This window comes from Eptesicus fuscus, chromosome 8 (genome assembly GCF_027574615.1).
Source record: "Eptesicus fuscus isolate TK198812 chromosome 8, DD_ASM_mEF_20220401, whole genome shotgun sequence".
Classification (NCBI taxonomy): domain Eukaryota; kingdom Metazoa; phylum Chordata; class Mammalia; order Chiroptera; family Vespertilionidae; genus Eptesicus; species Eptesicus fuscus.
Window position 1 is genome coordinate 63,578,898 of NC_072480.1, and position 16,267 is coordinate 63,595,164.

At 54.6% G+C, this 16,267-nt stretch overlaps 1 protein-coding gene across 3 annotated transcripts in view; it reads left to right on the forward strand.

Annotated features, from left to right (window-relative positions):
- FARP1 (FERM, ARH/RhoGEF and pleckstrin domain protein 1) overlaps positions 1–16,267 on the forward strand; it is a 291,962-nt gene that overhangs the window by 273,106 nt on the left and 2,589 nt on the right. For all 3 annotated transcript variants that reach the window (XM_054719893.1, XM_054719892.1, XM_054719894.1), the window contains exons 18-26: positions 1,038–1,275; positions 4,498–4,628; positions 8,207–8,275; positions 8,509–8,598; positions 9,284–9,366; positions 9,443–9,555; positions 10,080–10,246; positions 15,064–15,171; positions 15,581–15,732. In XM_054719893.1, coding sequence (XP_054575868.1) covers positions 1,038–1,275; positions 4,498–4,628; positions 8,207–8,275; positions 8,509–8,598; positions 9,284–9,366; positions 9,443–9,555; positions 10,080–10,246; positions 15,064–15,171; positions 15,581–15,732 — 1,151 coding nt within the window. The remainder of the gene's footprint in view (positions 1–1,037; positions 1,276–4,497; positions 4,629–8,206; positions 8,276–8,508; positions 8,599–9,283; positions 9,367–9,442; positions 9,556–10,079; positions 10,247–15,063; positions 15,172–15,580; positions 15,733–16,267) is intronic.

Below are 16,267 nucleotides of genomic sequence, written 5' to 3' on the forward strand. Positions count from 1 at the left end.
CCATCCCGTTAGTGCCCTCTCTGTCTGGAAATGTCCCCCCTACTGCTTCCCCACCAGCATGGGGAATGCATTCCTCCTTTAACGCTCTACCATCAGGCTTTCTACCCTGTCTGTCTCCGCCATGGCTTGTGAAAAGGAAAAAACCAATCACCCTTGTTAAAGACTTGACTCAGGGCCGCTGCGTGGGGTTTTACACGAGGGGGGCTTAACTTGCATACAGTGGGCAAGCAGGAACTCACAGCCAAGGAGCAGGGTGGGTCAGAGGATGGACAACGACGAAGGGCAAACATCGGGGTGAGGGGGATTCTGCGGAGACAGGCCAGGGTGGTCGGACCCCGCCTGAGGGCTGGTGGGAGATGAGGAACCCGGGGTCATGGGTGACCAGCTATCCGGGGTGGGAGGCTGTGGTTTAACTGCTTCAGCAGGGCTCTTGCTAAAACTGGGTTTACCAGGAAGTGCACGGACAGGCCTGGGAGACGGTTTGGAGCCTGACCGCTGTTGGCTGTGGCGGAGGGTCTGGGTCAGACCCCAGAGGAGTAGGGAGCGTGCCTACCTCTCCTCAGCTCCCGGGATCTCGCAGAGCAGGTGGCTGCGGCGCGTCCTCCATGGGCAGCCGGGGGAGTCCGTCGGGAATACGTGCTTGTCACTGTGTGACGTGTATTGAGTGGCCCGGTCTGCCTGTCATCCTGTGGCCTGTGGAGGGAAGCCACAGGCCCCTGAAGGAGCTCCTGCCCATTTATTTTCCCTCAGTTTTGCCCGTCTTGTTTTTAAAGGAACATGTACACCTCTAATATGTCTCCTGTTGTATAAACCCTGTGTGTGTTGAACTGCTCAATGCTTTAACAGAGCTTTTCATTTCATCCCAAGAACTTAGTATAATGAAATAAACCATGAAATTTGAAACGGGTGGAATTTAATGACCTGAAGGACAGCGGAGGTGATCCTCATTTCCGAAGGCCAGTCGGGGGGCGGACCGCGGGCACATGCAGTTCCGCTGAGCGGGACCCCTCCCCACCCTTGTCTTTGGGCCCCAACAGCAACTGGCTGTGCACCTGTGGAAGCACGGCGAGGCCCTGGAGGCGCTGGAGACGGGCATCCGGAGCTCCCGGCGGCTGGAGAACCTGTGCCGAGACTTCGAGCTGCAGAAGGTGTGCTACCTGCCGCTCAACACCTTCCTGCTGCGCCCGCTGCACCGGCTCATGCACTACAAGCAGGTCCTGGAGCGGCTGTGCAAGGACAACCCGCCCAACGAGGCCGACTTCAGGGACTGCCGAGGTGAGCGGGGCGGCACCGCGGGACCCGCCCTGCAGGGGGCGCTCCTCGGGGCAGGGCTCTGTGGCTGTGTCCCGGGTGTTCATAGTCCCACAGGGCAGGCACCGCTCTCCCGTACCTGGTCAGGTGTTACCTGTGATCTCTTCCCATAAAGTGAGGATCGCCAAGGACTCTCTTTTCCTTCCGCCTTGGCACGTGTTTCCTCCCTTGACCGTGGGTGGTTTGGGTGCAGAGAACCCTGGAGGCGCTCCACTGAGAGTCAGCCCCCGCCGGGAACCCCTCCCCTCCTTACACGGTTCAAACTCATCCCTCGCTCCTTGGACTGGCCACGGAAAATAGCTGGTAATAAACAGTGCTCGTTGCTGCTGGGCATTTGTGCCAGTGACTTCACGGAGCATTTCACCCAAGGCAGGGGTGAGTTCATTTCACATGTGGGATGGGGAGGCTACTGAGACCAGAGAGGTAAAGCAACCTGCCCAGAGTCCCAGAGCGGGAAAGTCCATGACTGGTAACCTAAACCCAGGACCCACGTTCTTGACCATCCTGCCCTACGGTCTCATGATGGTAATACTCACTGTCCTTCGCTCAGCTCCTGGGCCAGGTGCCGTGCCAGGCATCTTACTATGTCAACACCTTTACTCCTTTAGCAATCCCATGAAATAAGTGTTGCAATCCCATTTTATTGATAAGAAGACCGAGGCTCAGAGGAGGTAAGGGACTTGTCACTCAGTCAGTAAAGGTCAGAGCTGGTATTTCAGACCATGCTCTCTTCACCGGGCCACGCATCGTCGTTGTCTCATGCGATGTGTGGTCTCTTAATGCCTGAACCATCCACCCTCATCAGCATCAGACAGGGCCCTGCGGTCTGATGCTGTGCCCTCTATACTCCCCAGCTAGGCTGGTGGCTTTTGATATTTGCTCGCCCTCTAGTATGTCAGGCCTGTATCTCTCACCTAAAATATTATAAAAATACCTCCCATCTCAAGTCACCTGTATCCTCATTTTCTAAGTGCGTCTCTTCTTTGCATAAAAAACGGGTGATACTCCGAACCCTTCATGATCTGGCCACGGACCCGTCTCCTGCAGCGGATACGCACTGGGCACCTGCTGAGTACTCGGTATATTAGGAAGAGGAGCAGGTGTGGTCCCTACTCAAGGAACGCACCAGCGGCACAGAGGGGGGGCCTGGGCGATGGCTGACCTGTGAGAGGGAAGTGCCCAGTGCGGTAGGGTGGGTGGCTTCTGGCCAGCTTTCCAAGCTCGGTGGGGGCTGGCTGAGGGAAGGATATCTAAGCTTAGGGCTAGCGTGTAAGTAGGAGTTTTCTTGGATGAGGGTAGAGTGTGCAACAGAGAGTTGGGAACTGCACGTACAGAGGTCCAGAGGGGACAGAGACTATGGAACATTCTAGAGAGTAGAAGTTCTGTGTGGACTGCAGGGGGATAGCAGCAGAAATGAGGCTGGAAGAGTAAGCAGAGACCAGATCCCGTGGGGTCTCATAAACCCTAGCAGACCTCAACCTAAGAGTAAAGCGAAGACGGGAAGGGTTTTAAGGAGGGGAATGGTGATATGGGGTTTGTTCTAGAAAATTCACTGTTGGTATCTAGAATTTATAGAAGATGCTACAGATTAGTTTTTAAAAGGACAGCCCAAGAGGAGATTTAGCAAAACAATGAAGACACTGGCAATTCACGGAAGGGGAACAAACATGGCTTGTGACGTGGTTTTGCTTGGCTGCAGACTGTCAGTCTTTAAGACAAACCACGGTGCCTCATGCCTTGGCAGGTTCCATTCCTCTGCCACCTCCTTGTCCCTGCTCCCACCTCCCTGTCCCTCCCTGCACAGTGCTCCTCCTTTAAGCCTCGGTTCCTGCCTGGCCCGTGAGCCTGCATGACCTCCGCCCGCCTGCCTCCTTCTGTCCTGTCGTATCAGCATTGCCTGCACAGGATGGCCCAAAGCCACTGTGGCCCCGAGGACTCGGAGCTGTGCAGCTGTATCACCCAGGAGGGCGGGAGACATCTTTCGTTTCCCATGTGCTATCCTTGGCTGACTCGCCCAGATTGCCTTGTACTAAACAGCCCCCAGCGAGAAAAGTCCGTCTTTGACAATTTAATGGAAAGAGCATTTGTTATGTAGCTTCATTCATATGGTGGCATCATAGTAACATGGCTGGGGAAATCAAAGTATACCTCAACATACAGTTCCTGAACGTCGGGGATGGGGAGTGTCGAGAGCTGTTCCCAGGACGCTGCACCAGGAGCCCCGAGGGACCAGGTGCCGTCCTTCCTCTTAGAGGCCTGCACCCCCGCCCCACTGAGCATTTGGTGCCCAGTAATTGCTCACTGGACTAAATTGGCTGCTAATGTCTGAAGATTGAGCAAGCCTGGGTCTGTCACTGTGGCTTAGACAGCATCCTGTGATTAGCTAGGAAGCATTTAATTGGCATCCCCAGGGAGAAGGCAAGAAGGCGAAATGCTCCCTTTGCAACGCTGAAGTGCTTCGTTTTCTGATGCCTGAAGTTCAGTTGGCAAGTATTTCTTGCTTTCTTGACAAAAATAAGGGAATGCTCAGCTACGGTGGCTTTGCATGCCACCCAAACGCGTGCTAATTGCACATTAGCCCCTTGTACATGTTGGATGCCTACCCGTGTAGGGGAGATGTGCCCATTTTGCAAAATAAAGTTTTGTTTTGCCGTTGTTCTTGGCCACCATCTTGGTAAACAGTATGACTCCTGCAGAAGGTAATCCTGGGAGGTGCCGGAATGAATGTTCATTACTCAGAAGTTGCACTGTCGGTAGACTCTCCCCAGAAAGATCCCTCTTTTGCCCAGGTTTTCCTGTGGCCTCTGTTCTCGGTTCTTCCCAGAGAAGGGGGTTAAAAAAAATCGCTGCCCTGGAGACAGAATTCTAGGCACCCTGTTCCCTGCAGTTTCCCCTCTGGGCCAACACGCAGTTCTCCCTGGAGGGCAGCTGTACACCATGTCGCTATGAAGGGGGTCAGTTACACGTTCACACGGCTTTTGGGAAACTCGGGCAAAGCAGATAAATACAAAGTAAAGCAAATCACTCGGTTTCTATTTGTGAGACAGAGTGTTTTCCCTAGAAGGACAGCACCCAAGAGCGTTCAGCCGCTGCAGGGTCTGACCGCCCTGCAGAGTTGAGCTTAAAGACGTTGGAGGGGGAACCCCCGTCTGCCCTTAACGCTGCGTGTTGCTGTTTCTTCATCAGCGGCGCTGGCCGAGATCACGGAGATGGTGGCCCAGCTCCACGGTACGATGATCAAGATGGAGAACTTCCAGAAGCTGCACGAACTCAAGAAAGACTTGATTGGCGTCGACAATCTGGTGGCTCCAGGAAGGGTAAGCAGCTGCACTCTCTCACGCACTGGAGGCCAAGCCAGTGAAGCGGCGCTGAAGTGACTTACACTGGCGCGTTTGGAACACAGATACTTCGAGATAAAATGTTGTCCTTCTGAAGTGGCTTCCTTCCACCCGGGGGATAGTTAGGGGGAAGACCTTGAATATCACATTCAAAAATTTCGTGTTAGAAGGAGATAAGCCTTTATTAAGCAAGCCTTTATGAAGTAGATGAAGTATTCCGCTTTTTCTTTCCTTTTTTCCCCCCCTGCCATGTTCTAAGACAATTTGAGATAGCTTATTTATTAAAATGTAGGTAAATGAAAATGGAAGGTGAACATTTTTGATTGGGTAAAACAGTGCTATAAAAGGCAGAGGAAAAGCTAGTGCATGAAATCATGCTATCAATTCCCACGTAAGCATGGAAACTATTTTCAAAAGGTACACTTTTCTGTACACGATGTAATTTTCGTTAGGAATTAAAATAACGTTCCAGCCAGAGCCTAACTCTGGGAGAGCGGCAGCTTCCCTTGCGCGGTGACCTCACCGAGCAGCCCTTCGTGAGATGCCGGCCGTGCTCGGTGACGCAGCCTCGCTGCAGACACGCTTCCCCCGACCCGTGGGAATGTTCAGGATCCAGCACGGCCTGCCTTTTTCCGCTTCTCTTCCTAAGAATCAAAACTGTTCGCCAGGTGACCCATCTCACCACATCTCCCCATGAGACCTTTCTCCTGTAGCTCCCTGGTTTTGAACTATCCATCACCCAGGTTCAGAAGGGAATTGCAGTCTCTGCATTCCGGCCTTTACCTTCACACAAGTTTCCCTTACGCCCGGGGCTCTCCGTCGCATCTGACAGGTAGCTGCCCTGGAAACCTTAAACCCGTGCAGCTTAGGGGAGATGCGGGAACCTCTCTGTGTACGGTGGAACCTCTGTTCTCGGACTTGTTTCAGACGGCTGTTCCAGAGGCTTTTGTTTGAAAACCCAATCATTTTCCCCCCATTAAAAATAATGTAAATTGAATTAATTCATTCCAGACCCCCAAATGATTCCGTTTTAACCTTTCTTAAATAAAGTACTAGTCTAATGTACTGTTTAATCTATACACAAACATCTCTTTTCTTAAATTTATCGAACCAGCCCCTACTGGCCTTAAACAAATCACTTTCAGCACTCCTTCCAGGGTTATCTTTCAGGAGAGCAGATGTAGCATCTTCGCTTTTTCACATGTCACTGCCTCTGAAATGCTGTCACTGGTAACTGCCTTCCCTTTATCCAAATCAACAGTTTTCTGCCTCTCCAATTGCCTGTAATCGTTTTGTGAGCACTTTCACACCCTTAGCAACATCAGCATTCTTGATAGCCTTTTTATATTTTAAAATTGTACTAACCATCCATTTCAACAGCAAAAAAAGAAAAACACACACACAAACCATAAAAACCCACAAAAAGTCACAGCACAATTTCCTAAGATGTTAATGTGAGGTTTAGCAGTAAACTGACTCACACTCGCCCATTCTCTCCTTTATGTGTGGCCTGAGAACGCTTTCTGTCATGCCGATGTATCAGCGTGAGAGTTATCAGGTTCAATTAACAATTTGGTCAAGAACTGAATTGTTCAAGGTGGGAGACATTCGGGAACTGAGGTTTGACTGTATTTAGAATTTCTGTCAGGAAGCCTAATACAAAACTGACTGAAAACCACTTGGGAAAGGCTGTCAGAAGAGTCACGTGCCCGTGCTGAGGGGGGCGTTAAAGCTGGGATTTGTTTCAGCTCTGCAGCTGAGAAAATCCCGCCAGGCCTCCGCCCGTGACCACGTTTACCCATCCACGCAGAACTCTTAGGAGAGCCCTGTGGAATCGATGTACTTTTCTCTTGACGTTGGGTGTTATAAAATATGTAGTACATGATGCTACATGGCAAACAGACCCTCTGTAACGCGTTTATTTTGAGGAGCGTTTTCCGGGGTGCTGGGAGGAGTGTTGGCTTGGAGTAGGAGGTCCTGGGTTTAAATTCTAGCTCCACCGAAGCTGGGACGTTCCCCCAACCGGACGGTCCTCCCCTTCTGGAGCACGGATCATATCCTCTCCTTCCTAGGTCACGAGGATAGAATGAGACTTAAGGGAGTAAAAGGAACAATAAGTACGAATTATCTTCCCCTCCCCCCACCTGCATGTATTGGAATGGACTAAGTGTACACTTGGTATGTTATTGGTTACACGGCACAGCATTGTGGAAGGCATCGTAAGCTTTTAGCCAAATACGGGCTCTGTCACCCATAGCTGACCAGGTGGTTTGGGGCAAGTTTCTAATCATTTTGCTTTTCCGTTTTCTCACCTGGAAAATGGGGGTGATAATATTGAATTGTACAAGCTCATGTATGGAGCTAATATACGCACACAGCACATATGAGGCACACACCCCATGCTAAGGTAAAGGTCATTGTTTTAAGGGTCAGGTCGGAATTGGGGTGCTGGTTACTAACTGCAGACCCACCTTATTTGCATATTCTTTTGCTCATCAGCTGGCTTCAGAGCCATTCACTGCTCCAAGTCAACCCTGAGTGACTTGGAGGGCTCAGGCTCTCAGAGGGATGGGGCACGCCACACCCCAAGGCCAATAGATTATCATTAATTAACTTTAATTATCACATAACCTAATGGGCGGAAGGGAGACTCTGATAGATTTGTCTACAGGTGAAATTTGGAAAACTGAGATTAAAGAGGAGCAGATAGTTTTACGTAGAAACGCCCCCTAAACTACCTGCAGTCTAATCCCTAACATGGCTTTCAGACATGATCCCCCGGCCCTCCTGCTGGGTCAGCCTGCCTGGTGTCACGTCCTGGGAGGCAGGACTATTCCCTGAGGGTGTTTTTCTGTCCTGGGAATTGTGTGCCTGAGAGAGTTCTTCCCGGACAGGCCGTCTAGGTTACAGGAGCACTTTCTTCACTAAACAGAACAGAAAGGAAGCAGGGACGGGCAGGTAGCGTGGGGGGAGGAGGGTCACCTGGTTAAAACTCAGAGGCCTGGACATCTTTGGATGGATTTCCCTCCAGAAGGAAGCAGCTTGAGCTTAAGGTGATTAGCAGCCTTTTCTTTTTTGCCTTGTTCCATATTTAAAAAAAAAAAAAAGTTCTAGGCAAGAGACATTTTCCATCTCCAGCCCTCAGACATTGACATCTGAGTCCACGGCCCCTCCCTGCCCCTGGAGCCCCTGGAACACACGCAAGACCAGGCTCCCTTTGCTTTCGGCAGTGAGTGCCTCAGGCCACCGTCTGCTCCTTCCCACACAGCGGGAAGCCTGCAGGCCCCGGGGGATAAGTGCCTAATTACAGGCCTGACTGTGAACCAGGGCCACCCCACTGGACCCCAGTGCTGCCTTCCTCTCTGTCAGTGGAGCCCATGGTCCCTGCCAACAGGTTCCTGGGAAGGAGGCGGCGGAGCACAGCATTCAGTACACAGTTAATGTGATCGCTATGATTTTTAGCGTGAAAGCGACCACGGTGTGAGGAAGCCAGCGTCTCTGTGTGGACCCAGGTTTGCACGCTCCCAGCCAACTCTTGGGGTCTGTTTTCTCCGCAGGAATTCATTCGCCTGGGAAGCCTCAGCAAGCTCTCCGGGAAGGGGCTGCAGCAGCGCATGTTTTTCCTGGTAAGTGGTGAGAGCTGCTTGTCCTCCCTGTGGTCCGTGGTCCGTGGGGTCACAGGGCCAGGCCTCTGCTGCCCATGGGGAGGCACCTGGGAGGCAGGAGGAGCAGCTTTGCTGCTCAGCTTGGAGTTGTTGAGATCAACGAATTGCCATGCAGTATCTTGAAAACGCTTTCTGCACGTTTTGATTTCAAACGGAGCCCATGCATCTCAGCTGCGCTTGTCCTTGTCCTCTAGTTCAACGACGTCTTGCTGTACACAAGTCGGGGACTGACGATCTCGAATCAGTTTAAAGTGCACGGGCAGCTCCCGCTCTACGGCATGACCGTGAGTACGCAGCCCGGGCAGAGACCCGGCCTCGCCCTCCGGGCTGCCTGCAGGTTGTGTGCCTGGCTGAAGGGAGCCTGAGCCGGGGACGGTGACGTGGGGAAGGAAGAGGAGGGACTTGACAAGGAAGTGAGAGCATCCCAGGTGCCTCGGGAACCTCCCTTGTTCGGGCTCCCTGGAGAGGGGCCGCGACCTGGCTGCTCCTCTGCATGTGGGGTTCGTGGGTATCCTGCTCCTGGAATTAAGTGGGGGCAAGATGACATGGCCATGTGGGGTGAACGTGCCCCCACGGCGCTGTGCCTGGCCCCGGGGGCCGGGACACTATCCTCACCACCCACGTGGAGTCATGGAGCCCACGCAGAGACCAGGGAGCTGCCTGTCCTTCCCCAAGATGTGCCAGTGGGCAGGTGTCCGTATCCTGTGACCCTTGGTTGGCAGACGCAGCCAGGCCAGTCAGCCCAGGATTGTTCCCTGGCGTATACCCACCTTCTCCCGAGTGGTTGGATCAAGGGCAGCGTATGAGCTCTACCGGAAAATATTCAGTGCCTTTTGATCTTTCTTCTCCCTTTCTGGTTAATTTTCCGACTTGTTTCTCCGAGCCATGGCCCTTTCAGTGAACATCTGAAAATGTACTGAGTGTCTTGCTTGCTCCTTGGCAGTAACGTTTCGAACGCTCGCCCCACAGATCGAGAGAAGTGAAGACGAGTGGGGCGTGCCCCACTGCCTCACCCTGCGGGGCCAGCGGCAGTCCATCATCGTGGCCGCCAGGTAACACGGGGCCCTCTTACCTGTTCGCCCTGCGACCTGCTGTGGTCTGAAAGCCTGACGCCCGTCTCTCCTTCAGCTCCCGGTCCGAGATGGAGAAGTGGGTTGAGGACCTACAGATGGCCATTGATTTGGCGGAGAAGAGCAGCGGCCCCACTCCCGAGTTCCTCGCCAGCAGCCCCCCTGACAACAGTGAGTGGGGGGGAGGCCCCCCGGGTGTGGCGCGGGCCCACTGCTCCCAGGAGTTAGCCGAGGGACGGGCAGCTCTGGCTTCAGAGGGGGAGCAGGCTATGCACTTGAGGTCACCTTACCTGGCGGGCCTCAGATCCGCGGACTACATTCGTATTTAAAGCTAAAAATCAAGGAAATTCCATTTCCTAAAAACATGAAAATCCTTAAAAGTGAGGGAGCAGGGAAGGCATCTTTTCTGGGCCAGCATCGCTGCCGGTCATACGGAATGTGACCGACCAGGGAGAGAAAGCAGGCCATCCCCATGCTGGGCAAGCAGCGGCCCAGTGCCCAGGTGTGCTGGCCCCCAGGGAGGGGAAGGGAGACCCTGACTTCCTGCTCAGTGGCTGCCTTGGGGACCTGGGGCCACATCACTGAGTGCCCCCAACCATCCAGGCCCGTTCAGCTCCGGGGAGGGGTCAGGAAAGGCCCCCCCCCCCCCCCGGGTGAGCAGAGATCAGCAGCACCGCCTTTTGCCACATCCACAGAGTCCCCCGATGAGGCCACAGTGGCCGACCAGGAGTCCGAGGACGACCTCAGCGCCTCCCGCACCTCGCTGGAGCGCCAGGCCCCCCACCGCGGCAACACCATGGTGCACGTGTGCTGGCACCGCAACACCAGCGTCTCCATGGTGGACTTCAGCGTGGCCGTGGAGGTACCGGCCGTGACCCCGGGGTGGGGTGGGGGGACAAGGATGACTCATCCTTTGAGCATTTGGCTCGACCTCTCAGGTGAATGCGACCACGTCTCCTGGCCTTCGTTCGTCCCCACAGCTTTTGTTCTCTGGCCATCTCCATCGCCCCAGTTTCCCTTCCTCTCACGGAGTCAGCTGTGGGGCAGGGACTGTGGTGCGTTTAGCCATGTGTCTGCGCCACGGAGGCAGAGAAACGGCCCCAGTGCAGGCGGATGGAGAGCTCCCAGCGCCGAGGTTGCCACGTCCTAGAGCAGCCACCCCCCACACACCTGAACCGGGTGCGAGGAGGCAGAAGGGTCAGAAAGCTGACCCCCGCCAGGGCCACGGCACAGCCTCCCCGGGGGCTCTGGGAGTTGTCCTGAGTTAGCTTTGGTGGTGGGGCTCCCCCAGATTGTGACTGCACCTTCCAGAGTCCTCCAAACCCCATTCCCCAAGTACCCTCTAGTCCAGGCCCATAATCCCTACCCTTTGAGAAAACGCCACACCCAGCTAGCTCTGAGACCGCCAAGTTCCCTTCTGGTCCCGCTGGCAGCAGAACCTGACCCGAGCGGTTGAGAAGCTTGGGCCGTGCTTTGTGTGAATGGTCATGTTTCACCATACAATCGCCATGTCTGGTTTTGGGCGGCGCCCAGGCCCCACTGCTATATGGTAGACGCACGGGATTATCTTTCTAAAACCTGAGAGTTCTGAATTCCTAAAGACGCTGTCCCAATGCCCCGTGAGAGAGTGTGCCAGGAGCAGCGGTGTGTGTTTGCTCTTTGAACCAGCAGTATTGGGGATGTGTCACACATCCTTGTTGGATGTAAGTCTGCAGGGACTCTGAGACTGTTTTCTGGAGGTGACCCTCACAGCTCCGTGGAGCTGCTGATTTCGAGTTTGCCTGCTAGTGTCCTAAAACCCGTATCTGCTTCTGAGGACACCCTCAAGGGGACACTCTGAGGCTCCCCGGCCGCGCCTGGCCTCCCGGGGGCTGCAGGGAACATTGGTCTCTGCCCCCACGGGCAGCCTCTTCCCTCCCACAGGCCCTCTGTGCTCAGCTTCTCCCTCCCGTCACACTGGGTCTGCCAGCTGGAGATTTCTTCCAGGGGACGGGGATCTTCCCAGCAAGGGGAGTGGGGAAGAACCCGTGCCCGTCTGGTGGGAAAACACCTGATCAGACCCAGCCCAGCCCAGTGCAGCTGGTGGGAGTGCAGCGTATGAGGGGGCTCGTCTCTGCCTGCTCCCCACCATCCTCCGTGAGGTGAGGTGTAGTTACGACTGTCAAGGTGTGGGACCTCTAGGCTCGAAACCTTCTGAACCCCCGAGGCACGTAGGTCATTCCAGAATGCAGCAAATACCCACGGGAGGTAGGTCTTGGGCGGCCCAGAGGCGCTTCCTCGGGGCCAGCTCTTTCCGGGTGGCCGTCCACGCAGCTGCCGTCCTTCGTCCACATGGTCAGGTGAGTCTAGCAGCCGAGTCAGCAGACTGCGGCCCACGGGCCAAATCCTGCCCAGCCCTGGTTGCTTACAGCCCATGAGCCAAGCACGGGTTTTATTTCTGAGTGGCTACTACAAACGCAAGTATCTTTGATTTTGCCTCTTGGCCTGAAAGGCCTCAAATATTTACTGTGTGGCCCTTGGAGAAGTTTGCCAAGAACTATAGAGCATGAAAGCAAGCCCCGGGGTGTGGTTTTAACCCTTTGCACTCGCTTGTTTTTTCTCGATTCCTTTATTCTACTCGGGATTAAGGTGGCAAAAATGCAGGATCAACACACGGAATTGACTCATCTATCACGGCAAATACCCCTCCCGTGCCAGATCCCCCTTCCCCAGGCGCATGCCTTCAGGTGGTGTCTACACTGGGCTCCTTTGGGTGCCAGATGCTTGTCCCACCCCGCCTGACAGGCGAGCTCCCTTCTTCCAGGCCCGGGCCCTGCTGCCTGGCAAAGGGAAGCAAGCAGCTCCTTCTTGCTCTCCGCTCCCTCTCCCCCAGGTGTCTCCTGGAGGACTCACATAGGTAGAATGAGTCACGGGGAGGTTTGGGGACACCACAAAGATGAGCTGTAAGTCTGGCCAAGCCAGTGGGCATTGGGGGTTCATGCGAGGCTGGGATGGCCAGCAGGCAAACTTGCCTTCGGAGGGGTCGGAGGCTAAATGATCGTGATTTTAAGACTGATGTTAGGAGGCGGCAGAGATCCAGGAGGGATCTGGATACAGGTGAGGATCGGGATGGAAGGACAGCACAGAGGGAGAGTCAGTGGCAGGGACTTAGTTGTCTGTGGCTGCCACAGATATCCTCTAACACTGCTGGAGGGCAGCGGTCCAAGAGCAGGTGTGGGCTCCTGCTAGAGGCCCTGGGGAGGGTCTGCTCCATGCCTCTCGGCTTCTGGTGATGACTGGACCGGCAACCCTTGGTGTTCTTAGTCTTGTGGACACATCACTCTGACCTCAACCTCCATCTCACTTGGCAGTATGGCTGTATGTCTCGTGTTAAAATGTCGTCCTCTCCGTATAAGGACACTAGAGGCCCGGTGCATGAAATTCATGCATGGGTAGGGTCCCTAGGCCTGGCCGGCAATCAGGGCCTATCTGTGGGGTGACCAGCGGGGCAATTGGGGGGCCCCTGCTGGCACCTGGCTGGCGCTGCCAGCTCGCCGGCCCTGCCCCCACCTTCCTGTCACCTCCCTCTGTGAGGGGGCCCCCACTGGCACCTGCCTTGGCTGGCTTGGGGCCTGGGAGCAGCTCCTGCATTAAGCATATGCCCCCTGGTGGTCAGTGCATGTCATAGCGACCGGTCGTTCCACCAGTCATTCCACAGTTCGGTCAATTTGCATATCAGGCTTTTATTATATAGGATTAGTCATCAGAATTAGGATCCCCCCTCCCCCCGCCTCCAGTATGACCTCCTCTTAACTTGCTAACATCTGCAAAGGCCTGGTTTCCAAATAAGATCACCTCCACAGGTATCAGGACTTTGGAGTTGAAAAAACATTATACCCAACAGGGACTGAGCAGTTTGGAAGCCAGGGAGAGGGGAGAGGAGGCCACTGTGAAAGATAGCAAGGAAATGGGGTGCCAGCTGCTCTGGGGCAAGGATGGAGACTGGTCCTGACCTAAGAGTCATCCTCAGAGACAGAAGTGTGCGGCCTCCTGAGAGCTCGGGCCGGTGAGCAGAGCAGGAGGCTGAAACATACTGGAGGCAGGTTCAGTGGCATTGGGAGGCAAGGCCAGTGGGAATGGTTAAGCAGCACCTAGACTATTACTCAGAGTTTATACCCTTGCGTGTTCCAGAAAGGATTGAAGGTAGTGGCAGCTAGAGCGTTCTCTTGAACCTGCCTCAATCCAGTGTGTATACCACACGGTGGGGCTGGCTCGCTCCACAGATAATGGCATCTGAGAGAAAGATCTTTAGGACTGTCTGGGGGAATTTGATTCAGCATAAACACGTGGATTATAAAGAAAAGAACGTGTGCTGTCCTCCTCGCCTCCAGTGTGATGCACTGTGATGTTGCAGCAGCACCACATCCCCAACTCTGGTTGTGCCATCCCCTGCTGGGACCCAGGGCACCCCCCGTTCTCTGTGCCTTTCAGCCAGTGGGTGCGTGGCAGCCAGACAGGGGGAGAGGTCACCCTCTCCCTCTGTGGCAGCCCCCTCAGTTCAGCTGACTCCAGTCCACAGGACGAGCTCTACTTCCTGTGCCCTGTCAGCCTGATTTACTTCATTCCCGTCTCCTCATCAGACTATGAGCAACTTGAGGGCAAACACATCTAAACCTTTCGTCTCAACTCCCGCCTTACTTAAGTGGGTACCCTAAAATGTTTATTGGGTGAGATACAAGTTATCGGATAAGTGCCAAAGGGATAGAAGTGGACTCAGTATACTTTTTACGCATCTTGTTAATTGTGGCAGACGTGGCCATGTGACCACTCGTAAGTGAAGGAACAAATCAGTCACATTCACAAAGCTGTGACCATCCCACCATGTTCCTCCGCGGTGAGTCTCCTGGGAATGAGCTGCCATCAAGGGACGTGGACGGCCTTCTCGGTGTCCTCTTCACAGCCAGTGACGGCGGGGCTGTGGAGAGCCCGCGAGGACATGCATCTCTGCGCGTGGTGTCGCCTCGGCTGCCTGGCAGTTCACGGCAACGCTGTGTGGTCACAGGGGCTACCAGCATGCCCTGCCACTTACTCTTCCTTTAGCTCCTGGGGAGAGGTCACCTCTCCCAAAAGCCAGTGTTCTGCCCGGGCCACTAGATGGCAGCCAGGAGCTGCTGGTGTGGGGCTCCGTGAGGGCTCCTGGTTGAGGAGTGTTGGATCCCTGCCTATGGCTGCCATAACAAGGCACTGCCAATTGGGTGGCTTAACGAGATTCGTGTCATGACTCCAGAAATCTAGGTGTCAAGAGGGCCAGCTCCCTCTAACACTTGTAAGGGAGGATCCCTCCTTGCCTCGTCCCCTTGTGTGGTTTGCTGGCCATGGTGTTGTCCGTCTCTCCTCTCACATAAGGGCATCAGCCATGGGGACTAAGCGCCTGCTTTGCTTCCTTACAGTTGCCTCTTAATTATAGCTGTGAGGACGCTATTTCCAAGGCCACATTCTGAGGTGCTGGGGTTAGCACATCTTTTGGGGAAGATGGGGACATAATTCAACCCATAATAGGTGACAAAAAGAATTAACCACATCATGCGGTCCACCTACCAGGGAGAAAGGCCACTGTCAGTCTGTCTCAGGAAGCACCCTGGACTGAGGAGACTGTGTGTGGGCCCACCTGTGCGCCTCACAGGCCCGCTTGTCTTTCAGAATCAGCTGTCTGGGAACCTGCTGAGGAAATTCAAAAACAGCAACGGGTGGCAGAAGCTGTGGGTGGTGTTCACAAACTTCTGCCTGTTCTTCTATAAGTCACACCAGGTATGTCTATCCCCCCCTCCCCCCGACCAGGGCAGGGGCCCTGTGACCCTTGGGATCGAGCATTTAGTGTGCAGGCTGGGGAGAGCCTTAGGGACCCCCAACACCACACCCTCCCCTGTCATGGGGCAGGCATGGAGAGAAAGCAGCCAGGTGTCGGAAGGGGGCCGACAAGAGGCCGCGTGCATGAGACCCTCCACTCGGGTGGAGGCTGACATCATTGGCTGAAGGGCGACCTGGGTGCTGGTTGGTTGGGGAGGGGCAGCGACTGAGTGATGGCCTGTGTCCTGGCTGGGGTGCACTAGCTGGCCCACAGAGCACTGGCCAGGACCAAGTGCCTCGGCTCCCAGAGCTGCTGCAGGGTAAGAGGCTGCAGCCACCTCTCCAACGCACCTTCCGTTGGCCTTCCCAGGACAATCACCCCCTGGCCAGCCTGCCCCTGCTTGGCTACTCGCTCACCATTCCCTCGGAGTCCGAGGACATCCACAAGGACTACGTGTTCAAGCTGCACTTCAAGTCCCACGTGTACTACTTCCGGGCCGAAAGTGAATACACGTTTGAAAGGTAAATGCCCCCCCTGCAGAAAAGGGCCACTCATCTCTTAAACAATAGGATTTCTCCCAGGCAAGCTGTTAGGAGAGCCCACTGTGGGCATTCCCGCCCTTGTCCTTCCAACCCTGGCAGGTGCTGAGGATAAATCGGGGTCCCTCCACCAGAGTCCCCTTCTGCTCCCAGAGAGACATTCTCCGTCCTTAACCTGCAGTGCTGGTTAACGCTACACAGTTTTAAATCTCTAACGTGTGTTCATCAGTCTGTGGCTTCTGTAGCTGTTTAGTCCTAACATTCCTGATGGGCTGTGGTCAAAGGCTGAGTTTCTGGTCAAAAGGACCACATGAGGAGGTTTAGGAATCCTAGTGCCTCCGAGTTACCTTATTAGCGAGACTCAGTATGAGAGCCAGACCACCATGTTTGACCAGTGGCTTCAGTCTGTTCCTCAATGTCAAGGGTAAATTCTGGGCGCCTGGAACTGCCCCCGGAGGAGACTGTGTAAGCTTCTGTCAGTGCGGAGCCACCACCTATGGTGTCCTCAGGCCACAGA